At 43.3% G+C, this 12273-nt stretch overlaps 1 protein-coding gene across 1 annotated transcript in view; it reads left to right on the top strand.

Annotated features, from left to right (window-relative positions):
- The first annotated feature begins 332 nt into the window (after positions 1–332).
- The window catches only part of Frrs1 (ferric chelate reductase 1), a 29854-nt gene continuing 17913 nt past the window's right edge, over positions 333–12273 (top strand). Inside the window, exons 1-5 of the mRNA XM_032897418.1 lie at positions 333–551; positions 2471–2607; positions 3500–3594; positions 5241–5388; positions 8135–8317. Of these exons, the coding sequence (XP_032753309.1) occupies positions 356–551; positions 2471–2607; positions 3500–3594; positions 5241–5388; positions 8135–8317 (759 nt within the window). The 5' untranslated portion in view covers positions 333–355. The remainder of the gene's footprint in view (positions 552–2470; positions 2608–3499; positions 3595–5240; positions 5389–8134; positions 8318–12273) is intronic.

The raw sequence follows: 12273 nt of genomic DNA, 5'->3' as shown, positions 1-12273 counted from the left end.
TGGCATCGATCCTACAGAGATGCTCCTGCCTGGCACCACACCTGGCTCCGTCACATTGATAAAAGCACTCACTCTCTACCCTTTTTGACTTTGGGTTCTATTTTCATTTTGTCAAAATAAAGTAACTCACTTTTTTTTAGGTCATGAAATAGAATCTTGCTGGAGTCTCACAGTTGGTGTTTGGTAAAACAGATATAGATTACACACCATACTCTTTTTAGCATGTATCTTGAGACTGGCGAGCCAAGCATTGAAAGAAAGTAGTTACGTAGGATCCCTGCCTTGTGTTATGAAAGCTGTCATATTGTATTTTAATTATATCTGCAGGCGACGTGTTCTTAATCATCACTCGGAGATGGCGACTCCCCAGTTCAACCTCAGTGTCCTCGTGTGTGCCTTGCTCACTTGCTCTGTGACTGCTTATCCCAATGGAAGAGTAGCAAGGTCCTGTGCTGGGATGATCCCCCAGCATAACCACAGCCCTCAGTCTGATCCTGTTCACAAAATCACAGTGAGTCAGATGAAGTTCAAACCTGGAGACCAGATCAAAGGTACTAGTGCTGGACATAATGACCTGCATTTTCTTTTCTTTTTAGGTTTTTAAAATTAATTACTTAATTAATTTTTAAACGTATTCCTTGTACATCCCGATCACTGCCCTCTTCTTGGTCACTCCCTTCTACAATTCCCCCCTCCTTCCCTTCTCCTCTGAGTGTGTGGGAGCCCCATGGGTATCTCCCCACACTGGTACTTCAAGCCTCTTTGAGGCTAGGTGCTTCCTCTCCCACTGAGGCCAGACAAGGCAGCCCAGCTAGATGAACATACCCCAAGTACAGGCAACAGCTTTTGGGAGAGCCCCCGCTCTAGTTGTTCCAGACCCACATGAAGGTCAAACTGCATATGTGTGGTGAGGCCTAGGTTGGTTGCTCTGGTAGTTTTGGTTGTCCTGGAACTCACTCTGTAGACCTCAAACTCAGAGTGCTGGGATCAAAGGTGTGGGCCATCCCCACTGTCATGATTTACATTTTCAGCAAGATACTCTCAGTACTCGCTGAGTTTTTACTGTGATTGGATTTGACAGTTTCATTTTAACCTGTTCATTGGTGTTGTCACCAAGGCACCATCTATTTGCATTTTTTGTTTACTGTGGATGTCTGTATTATGTAAGTGGCCTATCTATTCCTTATTAAGGGATAGGTCAAAAGTAAGCTTTTTTAGAGTACCAACTTATATATTTGTTAGTTTTATTGTATTAACATTGCATTTATTGTGTATTGTGTCTTGAACACTGTTAACTCAGTGGAACAGAAAACTAAATTTATTTTATGTTGTTTTACCCCGGCCCCTCTTTAAAAAGTAGTACAGTCTCTTATGTTTCCCTGATTCTTCTGGAAACATGTAGCCTGGCTGTTCAGGGTTACCTATAGCCAGGGGTATGGTAATGTGTGCCTTAATCTCAGGACTCTGGAGGCTGATGAAGGATCAGGGTTTGAGACAGCTTGTATATATATATATATATATATATATATATATATATATATATATATATAGTGAGACCCTGTTTCAGAAAAAACAAAAGTACACCTGTGATAGCATTTTGAAATTTTAGAAAGGTATCATGTCAATAGTAATTCTTAACAAAAAGAATGTCTGAAGAAATAAACTGGGAATACCTTGTGTGATTGAGATGTGTCTTAGAATTTTACTCTGCAAAATAGAGTGTTAAAGATGGTTAGATTTGTAGTAGAGAAACAAGCTCTTACTTTCATCTAGAGTTTTCTAAATGAATTTTCCCCTATAGACTATTACCTAGCCATCACTCAGGCTTTAACCCCTTGTGGAATGGCTATTACTGTTTCATGATGCTAGGTCTGATGGCACGGGTCTATAATTCCAGCCACACAGTAGCCTGAGACAAAATGACCCTAAGTTCAAGGCTAGCGTGTGCTACAGAATGAGTTCAAGGCTACCCTGGGTAACTTATTGAAACCCTGTTTCAAAATATGGAGTCATTGACTAGCAGGTCTAAGGTCCTAGGCTCTAGGCTCAGCTCCTACTGCTGCAGGATAAGCAACCAGACAACCACAGACAAACAAACAAACAACTCTCCTCCCATGGCATTAGTACTCTGTGGAGCATAATTTAGACAGTCTTCTGTAGGACAGTTTCTAACCTAGGTGGTTTTATTTTTTAATTTAATTTTAATTTATTATGTACAGTGTTCTGCCTGCACGCCAGAGAGGTCACCAGATCTCATTACAGATGGTTATGAGCCACCATGAGGTTGCTGGAAATTGAACTCAGGACCTCTGGAAGAGCAGTCAGTGCTCTTAACCACTGAGCCATCTCTCCAGCCCCACCTGCGTGGCTTTGTAGAGATAGTTTCTAACCAACTGAGCTTCTTCTAAATGCTTTCATGGACTATTTCTAAGTCTTTTATCCTAACCTCTCTTTTTGATCTGTTGTTCAGTTACTTTATCAGGACAGCCATTTAGAGGCTTTCTTTTAGAAGCCCGGGACGCTGAGGATTTGAGCGGCCCTCCTATTGGCACCTTTACCTTGATTGACAGCGACTCGTCACAGATTCTGACCTGTGAAGATGTACAGGTTTGTGTGTAGTTTGAAGTTGATTTTTGTTGGTTCCTCTGGGCTGTTTTCACTGTAGAGTGGTACTAACAGGTACAGCAGGCATTTGAACAGATTACGGTCATCAAACCTTACTGCTGGGCTCACACGGGAGCATCTAGAAAGGTAGGCTAACAGCTTGAAGAGTTTGTGCTTGGTGATGTTTATATTACGTTGGCAAATATTGGCTTAAAATGTAAGACAATGGGGCTGGAGAGATGGCTCAGTGGTTAGGAGCACTGGCTGCTCTTCCAGAGGTCCTGAGTTCAAATCCCAGCAACCACATGGTGGCTCACAATCATCTGTAGTGGGATCTGATGCCCTCTTCTGGTGTGTCTGGAGACAGCTACAATGTACTCATATAAATGAAATAAAGAAATGCATTTAAAAAAAAAACTAAGACAATTACTTGAGATAGGTTAGTGTGCACTTTTAATCCCAGCACTAGGGAGGCAGAGACAGGCGGATTTCTGAGTTTGAGACCAATCTGGTCTACAGAGCTAGTCCCAGAACAGCCACGGATGCACAGGGAACCTGTCTCAAAACAAAAACAAAAACAAAAACAAAAAAAACCCCCAAACACACAAATGAACAATTTAAGAGAATTTTTAGTGTGCTCGTGTGCTAATATGTGTGTGTGTATGTATATATGTGTGTATAGAGGGGGTGGAGGAGGAGAAGAGGAAGGTGGAGGAGGAGGAGGAGGAGGAGGAGGAGGAGGAAGAAGAGGAAGAAAGAGGAGGAGGAGCAGGCTGCCACCACACGTGTGTGGAGACCAGAAGATAACTTTGTGGAGTCAGTTCTCGCTCTCCACCCTTACATGTGTTCCGTCCGTGCTGAGCTGATGAGTGATGGCTCCTCTTTTTTATTTCAGGGATTCGCTGTGAGTCATACAAGTTCATCCATAAAGACAGAAATTAAAGTCTACTGGAATGCTCCAAGCAGTGCCCCGGATCACGTCCAGTTTCTGTGAGTACAAGAGCTCACATCTGTGTAACCTCTGCCATTGAGACGGAAGCCGTAACGAAGTGTGCCACTTCGCCATTGACTATTTACCTGTATAGGAGACCTTTCATAGTTACGATTTCCTGACTGAAGAGTAGTCTTGCCTCTTTGCTGTTATTTGAGATAGCATCTTGCTATGCAGCGTTGGTTGGCCAGGAACTCCCGATACAGATGAAGCTGCCTTTGAACTTGTAGCAATCAATCTTCCTGCTTCCCTCTTCCAAATGGGCCTGGCTTTTACCCCCACCCCCTTCTCCAACAGCAAACTTCTAGCACACAGCCCAGGACCTCACACTGTACCTTTTTTTTTTTTTTTTTTTTTTCCGGATCTGAGGACCGAACCCAGGGCCTTGCACTTGCTAGGCAAGCACCCCACCACTGAGCTAAATCCCCAACCCCACTTTTTTTTTTTTAAAACTTTTTCCTGCCTTACCTTCCCAAGTGCTTAGATTACAGGTATACACCCAAGCCTGGCAGAACCCGATACTTAACAGGCATTTTCTAGGCATTGTTGAGTGAGTGAAGTTTTACACTACTTTACGACTCCTAAGAGCCGTCAATTAGTACTTGAGTGTGTGGTGTGCAGAGTAACAATTCCTGTCTTAGTGTGAGAGCATGGACAAGACAGGGCTGAAAGTAGAGTGCCTTAGGCAGCGCTACAGCTTGTAGATAGCTTATCAGAAAGTAAACTGCTGCATGCCTCTCGGATTGGGAAACCACAGTTACAGTAGCAACCTTTCCCCATTCATCTGCACAAGGCAGAATGGAGTCTCTTAAAGCCACGTGATGATTCTGGAGGGTATTCCAGACATATAGGAGAGAAACTTCCCTGGACATGTCTCTGTTTTCTGCTTAACCTTGTCCGCAGCTCCCCCCCTCCCCCACTCTGGAGCTCCGCAAGGTGCTAAGGTGAACGTCAGTGAGCACTGGCTCAGGCAGCCACTATAGAGCTTTGCCTGGTGGTAGCTGCCTCTTAAATGCCTCCTGTGGAGGAGCGTGACTAGTCATCCACTGCGAAATGACCAGGAGTGTGCTCTTATGTCAGGGAGCAGAAACCTCCTGTCTCAGTTAGGGTTTTACTGCTGTGAACAGACACTGTGACCAAGACAACTCTTGCAAGGATGACATTTAATTGGGGCTGGCTTACAGGTTCAGAGGTTCAGCCCATTATCCTCAAGGCAGAACATGGCAGCATCCAGGCAGGCATGGTGCAGGAGGAGCTGAGAGTTCATCTAAAGGCTACTAGCAGAATACTGACTTCCAGGCAGCTAGTACTAGGGTATTAAAGCCCACACCCACAGTGACAGACCTGCTCCAACAAGGCCATACCTCCTAATAGTGCCACTCTCTGGCCCAAGCATCACACCCATGTAGTGACCCAGCATTCGTGACTGCTGTTAATAAAAAGTATAGACAGCAAACAAGATGGAGAGACGGGGAGAGGCTCATGACGTTCGCGTAGTGATGGGTGACGACGGTCATTAGAGACTTGCCCCATGCGTGAGTGATCTTCATCTACCTCTCCCTGCACATTTTCTACCTGAAGGTTTGATTGACTTGTGATGGGCCACTGTGAGGCTTTGCCTAATCCTATTGGTTCTCTCTTTCAGAGCCACAGTTGTTCAGAAATATAAAATCTACTGGGTGAAGATTCCTGGTCCCGTAATTTCCCAGCCGAGTGCTCCTCCCTTTACGACGCCTGAAGCTACAACACAGCCTTTGACAATGGCCCCTTCTGTCTCGCACTTAACCAAACCAGTAAGTGACATTTTGAACCTTCACCGAATGCTGTCTTGAGAAGCTTTCCTGGCGACCGATTCTCTGCCTTGGCCGTAGTGCGGCATTGGAGGGCGATTTTGGGTTCTGTGTAAAAATCTGAAGGAAGCCTTCGTTGTAACATTGTGATTTGTAGATTTGAGGAAAGGACATAAAAAGAGTTCTACATTCAGAGTACAGTTGCAACCTTTACAGGTGGTTTTGCTCTCAGGGAGTGTACGGTCACTTGAAAATGAACCTGAGAAAGCGTCTTCCTCCTCCCTTCCTCTCTCTTTTCTTCTTTTTCTCCCCTTTCTTCCTGAATATTAAATTTAGAGAGAATGTTTCTCTGTAACAGTTCTTCCTGTCCTGAAATTCATGTTGTAGACCAGGCTGGCCTCAAACTCATAGAGATCTGCCTGCCTCTGCCTTTGAGTGCTGGGATTAAAGGCATGAGCCACCATTGCCCAGAGGAGAGTCTTGAAGTGGTAGATTTTATTTTATATTGATTTTATTTTATTAAGATTAGAGAGAGAGAGAGAGAGAATGTGTGTGTGTGTGTGTGTGTGTGTGTGTGTGTTGGGGGTGGTGGTGGCTGAAGAGTTGATGGCTCAGTGGTTAAGAGCTTCTGGACATCTTGAAGATTTATTTATTTATTTATCTGAGTATACTGTAGCTGCCTTCAGACACACCAGAAGAGGGCATCAGATCTCATTACAGATGGTTGTGAGCCACCATGTGGTTGCTGGGAATTGAACTCAGGACCTCTAGAAGAGCAGCCAGTGCTCTTAACCGCTGAGCCATCTCCCCAGCCCTTCTGGACATCTTGAATTCAATTCCAAGCAACCACATGGTGGCTCACGACCATCTGTAATGGGTCTGATGCCCTCTTCTGTTTGATGCCCTTTTCTGTCATGCAGGCAAACAAATAGAACACTTGTATACCTAAAATATTTATATATAAAAATAAAAAAAATAGATTAGAGCATTGGGGGACTCGGTGAGACATGGCAGCACTTATCCTTAATCCCTGCAGTTAGGATGCTTACCCATAATCCCTGCAGTTAGGATGCTTACCCATAATCCCTGCAGTTAGAATGCAGAGGCAGGAGGATCCTTGCAGATTTGAGGCCAGGCTGGTTTACGTGGTAAGTTCTAGGCCAGCCTATTTCAACTCCGTTCCCGTCAGCAAACAAACAATATAAGAAGTTCCACTCTTTAAAACAGTCCTTCAGGGTGTGTGACTCCCAAAAGTGTAATTAGGTTCATTGCTACTTCATAACTGTAGTTTTGCTACTGTTATGAGTCACAGTATAAATGTCTGTGCTTTCTGATGGTCTCAGGTGACATGACCCTTGTGAAAAGGTCATTCAATCTTCCAAAGGGGTTGTGACCCACAGGTTGAGAACCATTCCTCTGGCTGGGTCCTTCTCTTTGCTTGCTGTCTCTCTGTGTCTCCTCTTCCACTAAATAAAGGGCTGGAGAGGTGGCTTGGCAGTCAGTAGCACTTGTTGCTTTTCTAGGGGACCTGAGTTTAGTTCCAGGTCCCACATCAGGCGGCTCACAACTGCAGATAATTCAGCTACAGAGAATGGAGGCCTTCTTCTGGCTTCCTCAGACCCCCAGCATACACTCACAGACACAGATATGTTGTATTTAATCACGTTATAGTGAATGTCACACTTCTGTTTGACTGTACAGTTATTTAAGAGATTCTTATCTGCGTAAGTTTTCACTTCACTTAATACTCACTTGAAAAGCTGCTTTAAGTGAATGAACTGTTTGTACACCAGCTTCCTAACAGAAAATATTGTCCTTTCACATGGTCAATTAAAGGGGCCTGTTCTTCTTGGAACTTTTACCACCATGCCTTCGTGCCAATTAAAGGGTGCTTCATTCACAGTTGTGGTATTTTTAGGGTTAGAAGAGACCTCAGAATCTCTTTTGGGTTGCCAAAGGTCAAGAGACCCCAAGAGAATAGGTTTTTAGTGGCTTCCGTTCTCATCCTACTGTGGTTAGTGATGTCCTCATTAAATCTGGTTACGGACTCCTCAGCCCTCTCTTCTTCTCACACACCACCCTGACAAGCTCTGCTTGTTTTCTCTGCTAAAGTTTGGAACTTAATTTTTTTTCCTGAGGGTGGGGTTGGGCTCAGAGGGACTCCTTAAATGCCACACTGGGAGGCTCTGGTTTTAGTCAGTGTAGAACATTGGCTGGGCCTCCTGACACGATAGAGTTATTTTTACTGTTGTTTAGAATGGTGGTATATGCAAGTGATATAGGAAAGTATATACCTTTCCTGTATCACTTAACTCTGAATCTGAATGTGACTCTTAAAAGCTGTTGCCTAGATCTACACATAAAGACTTGCCCATATTTGGCTTGCCTGCTTTTTAAAATACCATCTCTTGAAAATCAGAGGTAATCTGGTTAGGCCAGACTGCCAGTGTGGACTTATCCCTAGGAAGTTTCTCAGTGTATGGGGGACCTTGCTCCTGGTCTCAGATGATATGAAGCATTTTGTGTATTAAATGGACATAGGCCCACGAGTATAGTTTTCTGAATTATAATCGATAATAATTAGGTATAAAAGTGCACAGTGGAAGAATGCTCCTATTGCTTCTAATTTGTGATTCGTCTTCTGTTCCCTGGTTTGAATTTTTATGAAAAGCTTTTCTTGGCTGTCCAGTCCTTGGCAGTAAACTGCTTGTTTCATAATTAAGATCTTCATCCCTTTCATTTTTTCTAGTTCAGTGCCTCCGAGTGTGGGAACAAGAAGTTCTGCGTCAGGAGTCCTTTGAACTGTGACCCAGAGAATGAGCCTGCCTGCGTCTTCTTGTCCTTCGCCAGAGAAAACCAGTCAGTGACGGTTGAAATGAGCGGACCCAGTGATGGCTACGTGTCCTTTGCATTTTCTCATGACCAATGGATGGTTTGTATCTATTGCTTATGTCTGGGATGATAGCAGGAGAGCCACCAGAGTGAGCTCTCATCAGCAGTCGATTAGCTGTGCCTTCCAGAGTTCAGGGATCAGGTCTAAGGGTAGAATGGGAAATGAAACTCGAAGAACAGATCCATTTCAATGGCTGTTTCGTGATTTTGATAGTTGGGGTTATTTCCAAGAGCAGGCTGCCCTAAGGTCAGCTGTGAGGATTATTTTATGTGTAGTACATTTGCCACCTTATGTCCCTGTCTCTTTTCGAAATAGTGAAAGAAACATTTGCATAAAATGTCGTTTGTAATGCCCTTCAGATCAATCAGGCACCAGAACTAAAGCCTGTGCCCTTGCCCTTGGTTGCGTCTCCCCTCTGGCCAAGTGCAGTGCTGTCCGGGCGAGTGTCCTTTGTCTGATGTGCAGAAAGCCTCACGAGTCTCCTGCTTCTGGCTCTTCCTGGGCAGAGGGTTTAGGGACTCTGTTGGTGGCAGGCAGCCTTGGGAAAAGCAGAATGATGCAGAAGTGTCCAGTTTCCCTAGGGAGAGGAAAGAGGACCCTAGTGGAAATGTAGATCCTCTTCTTGAAGGACTGGCAGCGAGCAGAGTGGATGGCGCTCAATGTAACTTCCTTATTAGGAAAGACAAAGCCTTTTGAGACTTCTTCATGTTAGGGTTTAAACTTGACACCTCCTTTTTTTTTTTTTTTAAGGGAACCATAGCTTAAAAACCAAACCAAATCAAACCAAATCAAACCAAACCCAAACCAAACCCAAAACAAAACAAAACAGAACTCTGATATGGCTGTGAAAGAAGAAACAAGATTTATTCCCAAATGCACTCCATGTAAGATGGCGGATGTCTTAGGGTTTACCGCTGTGAACAGACACCGTGACCAAGGCAAGCCTTATAATGAACAGCATTTAGTTGGGGCTGGCTTACAGGTTCAGAGGTTCAGTCCATTATCATCAAGGCGGGAGCATGGCAGCATCCGAGTAGGCCTGGTGCAGGAGAAGCTGAGAGTTCTACATCTTCATCTGAAGACTGCTAGTGGAAGACTGGCTTCCAGGCAGCCAGGATTAGGGTTTTAAAGCCCATTCCTGCAGTGACACACCTACTCCAACAAGGCTAAACTACTCCTACAGGGCCACACCTTCTAATAGTGCCACTCCTGGGTCCAGCGTGTACAAACCATAACAGTGGCACAGGCCTTTAATCCCCGCATTTAGGAGATTAAAGTAGGAGAATCAGGATTTCAAGGTTATGGCAAATTTGAGGCCAGCAGCAGGTCTCAAATACAAAACAAAACCCAAAAAGCAAAACAAAGTAAAAAGTTATCTCACAATTTCTAAGAGTAAGAAAATTTCAACCTTTTCTCCTCAGAGTTACTTTGATGGGAAGCTTCCTACATTTTTTTTTTTAATGGAACATAATGCTGTAATTGTGTAAAATATTTCCCTTGCTCTCTCGTTGCAATTACCATCAGAGCTGCTGCTTATCCTTTTGGGTGTTCTCGGCACTGGCAAAATTAATCAGATTTGGTACTTGAGAAGGGTAATGAGGTAGAGAGTCAATTGCGACTCTAAAGCAGCAGCAGGAAGGCAGTGGCCTGGCTCGTTCTGCGCTTGGGGTGGGGTGGGCCATGAAACAGTGTCTGGAGATGAGGGCCTCGTTGGACAAACACATCATCTCCTTACAATGGATCTCTATGGCACTGCATGCATTTGACAGTCATATGATGTCATATTTGTCATCCAAATATAAAAACACCTGATTCCTGTAAGGATAGCACAAGTGTAATATAACAATAAAATATATAAATATATAATATATAAATATAATGTAATATACAAATATAATATATATTATACTATAATAATATAAAAATATAATAGTAAAATAAAACAAAATATAATAGCACATTTCCTCCTATTGGCCACAGTCAAGGGGAGAGGGGAGGATTTCATTGCGTTGATTGGGATGGTGGCTGTCCCACAGGTACGTTAGTTTTTGTAAATTGTAGGCAGGATGGCACAAGCATTTATCTCTAATTTGGGATATGTTTAATCTTACTTAGAAATCTTACCTATTTCTCGTATAGTGCTCATCAAAAAGTGTTTATAAAAAGATTTAATTATACAGGTGTAGTTAGTTGGTTTACAGAGAGAGCCTGCTTAATGATTAAAATCAGCTGTACACCTGGCTGCCTAAATTGATGGAAATGGATCATCTTCAGAATATATTTTTAAAGTAGCTATTTCTATTTAAGGTTGTTATTTTTAAAACTTTAGTGTAATTTTTTTAAACTTTTTTTTTTTGAGACGAGCTCTCCCTCACTCTGTAGTCCTGGCTAACCTGGAATTCAGACTGACTTCAAATCCCTATAGATCTGCCTGCCTCTGCCTCTTGAGAGCTGGGATTAAAGGTGTGGACACCATGTTCAGGGCCCTGATATTCTTGACTACATAATATAAATTTAGGTACTGAAGATGTTAGGTATTCTAAATCCTGATTGGATAACCTAAATTCTACCTTAAAAATTGGTTTATAAATTGACAGCAACTGTTATCACTAAAATGGATGAAAAGTATAATATTCTGAATTTGGTAACAGTGGCTTGCTTATTTTTTGCCTTTTGGTATTTCCTGTCTGTGACTTTTATTATACGATTTAAAGTCTATCAGGGAAACACATTATTAGTTTCTCTCCCCCTTTTCTCTTAATTAAACAATGGAGTCAGTTTCTCCGATTACACACTCAACACAGGCTACTTCTGGGAGCCTCCAAAGTGTGGGGATGTCTGCTCACACGTCAAGCAAACAATTAGTTTTGCAGCTGACATTCAACTTGGAGAGAGTGTCAGATCCCCTGGGTTGAGGGCTCAGTCCCCAGGACTGCCCAGCCTACTTCAGATGCTAACTACAACCCCAGCTCATTTTACCTGTGTTTTTCACTCTAGGGATAACAAACCAGGGTTTCCAACACCTCCTCCTGGGGCTGGGCTAATCAACAAATTCAGGGAAAAATGCTCTTCCGTTTATTATAAATGGCATTTCAAAGGCTACCAAAAGAGAGGTGCACACAGCAAGGTGAGGGAGGGGGCAGGAGCTTCCGTGTTCTCTTGGGGATACCTAATCTTTCAAAGCCAATTCCCACGGAAGAGCAGCCAGCTCTTAACCACTGAGGCATCTCTCTAGTCATTTTAGGAACCTTAGGTCCAGCTATCTGGATGTTCCCCAATCCCTGTCCTTTTGGGGTTTTGTTGGTACCTCAGCACACAGGTATTATCGATAGACTCTCTGACCATTGATAACCAACTCAACCTTCATCAGTTTCTACACTCTTAGCATAGTAGGGGTGAGGTTAGGGTCTTAACCTTTTAATCCTATGGGAATCAGGGGCTGGCAGTCATTAGTGAACTCATTAATACACTGTTAAAACAAAAAACAGAAACAAAAACCTTTGGCAAATCCAGAGATCTTTAGCAGTTCGATTCTAGGAGACAGGGATGAAGACAGGAAATGTATCTTGCTGTATTATACTTGCCACATACCTTGATGCATATGTAAGCTTCCATTGACCGTCAGATGCTAGGTTACTCCCAGTTCTGAGCTTACTTGGACCCTAGGCTGTAGATTTTATTGTTGTTCCTCCTGCCTCAAGCTTTTCCATTTATGTTGTTTCTTTTTTGTGGTGTTGGGGATAGAACTCAGGGCCTCCGTGTATATTATCCCAAGCTGCATCCCTGCCTCTCTGTTCCTTTTATCAACTTTAAACCTGCAGAAACATCAGGAGAACAGTACAGTGAATACCTCTGGTCATTCTCACAGATTTGCCATTTGCCTCTATTATTCTGTGTCTGGGTCCATTCCTCTGTCTCTGAGGACTTGTGCAGTATATAGAGACACAGTTTTCCCTTCTCAGTCCTTCGAGAATAAGTAGGTCTGGCAGCATTTC

Source organism: Rattus rattus, chromosome 3 (genome assembly GCF_011064425.1).
Source record: "Rattus rattus isolate New Zealand chromosome 3, Rrattus_CSIRO_v1, whole genome shotgun sequence".
NCBI classification, from domain to species: Eukaryota; Metazoa; Chordata; class Mammalia; order Rodentia; family Muridae; genus Rattus; species Rattus rattus.
This window is presented reverse-complemented; position numbering and strand designations above follow the sequence as displayed.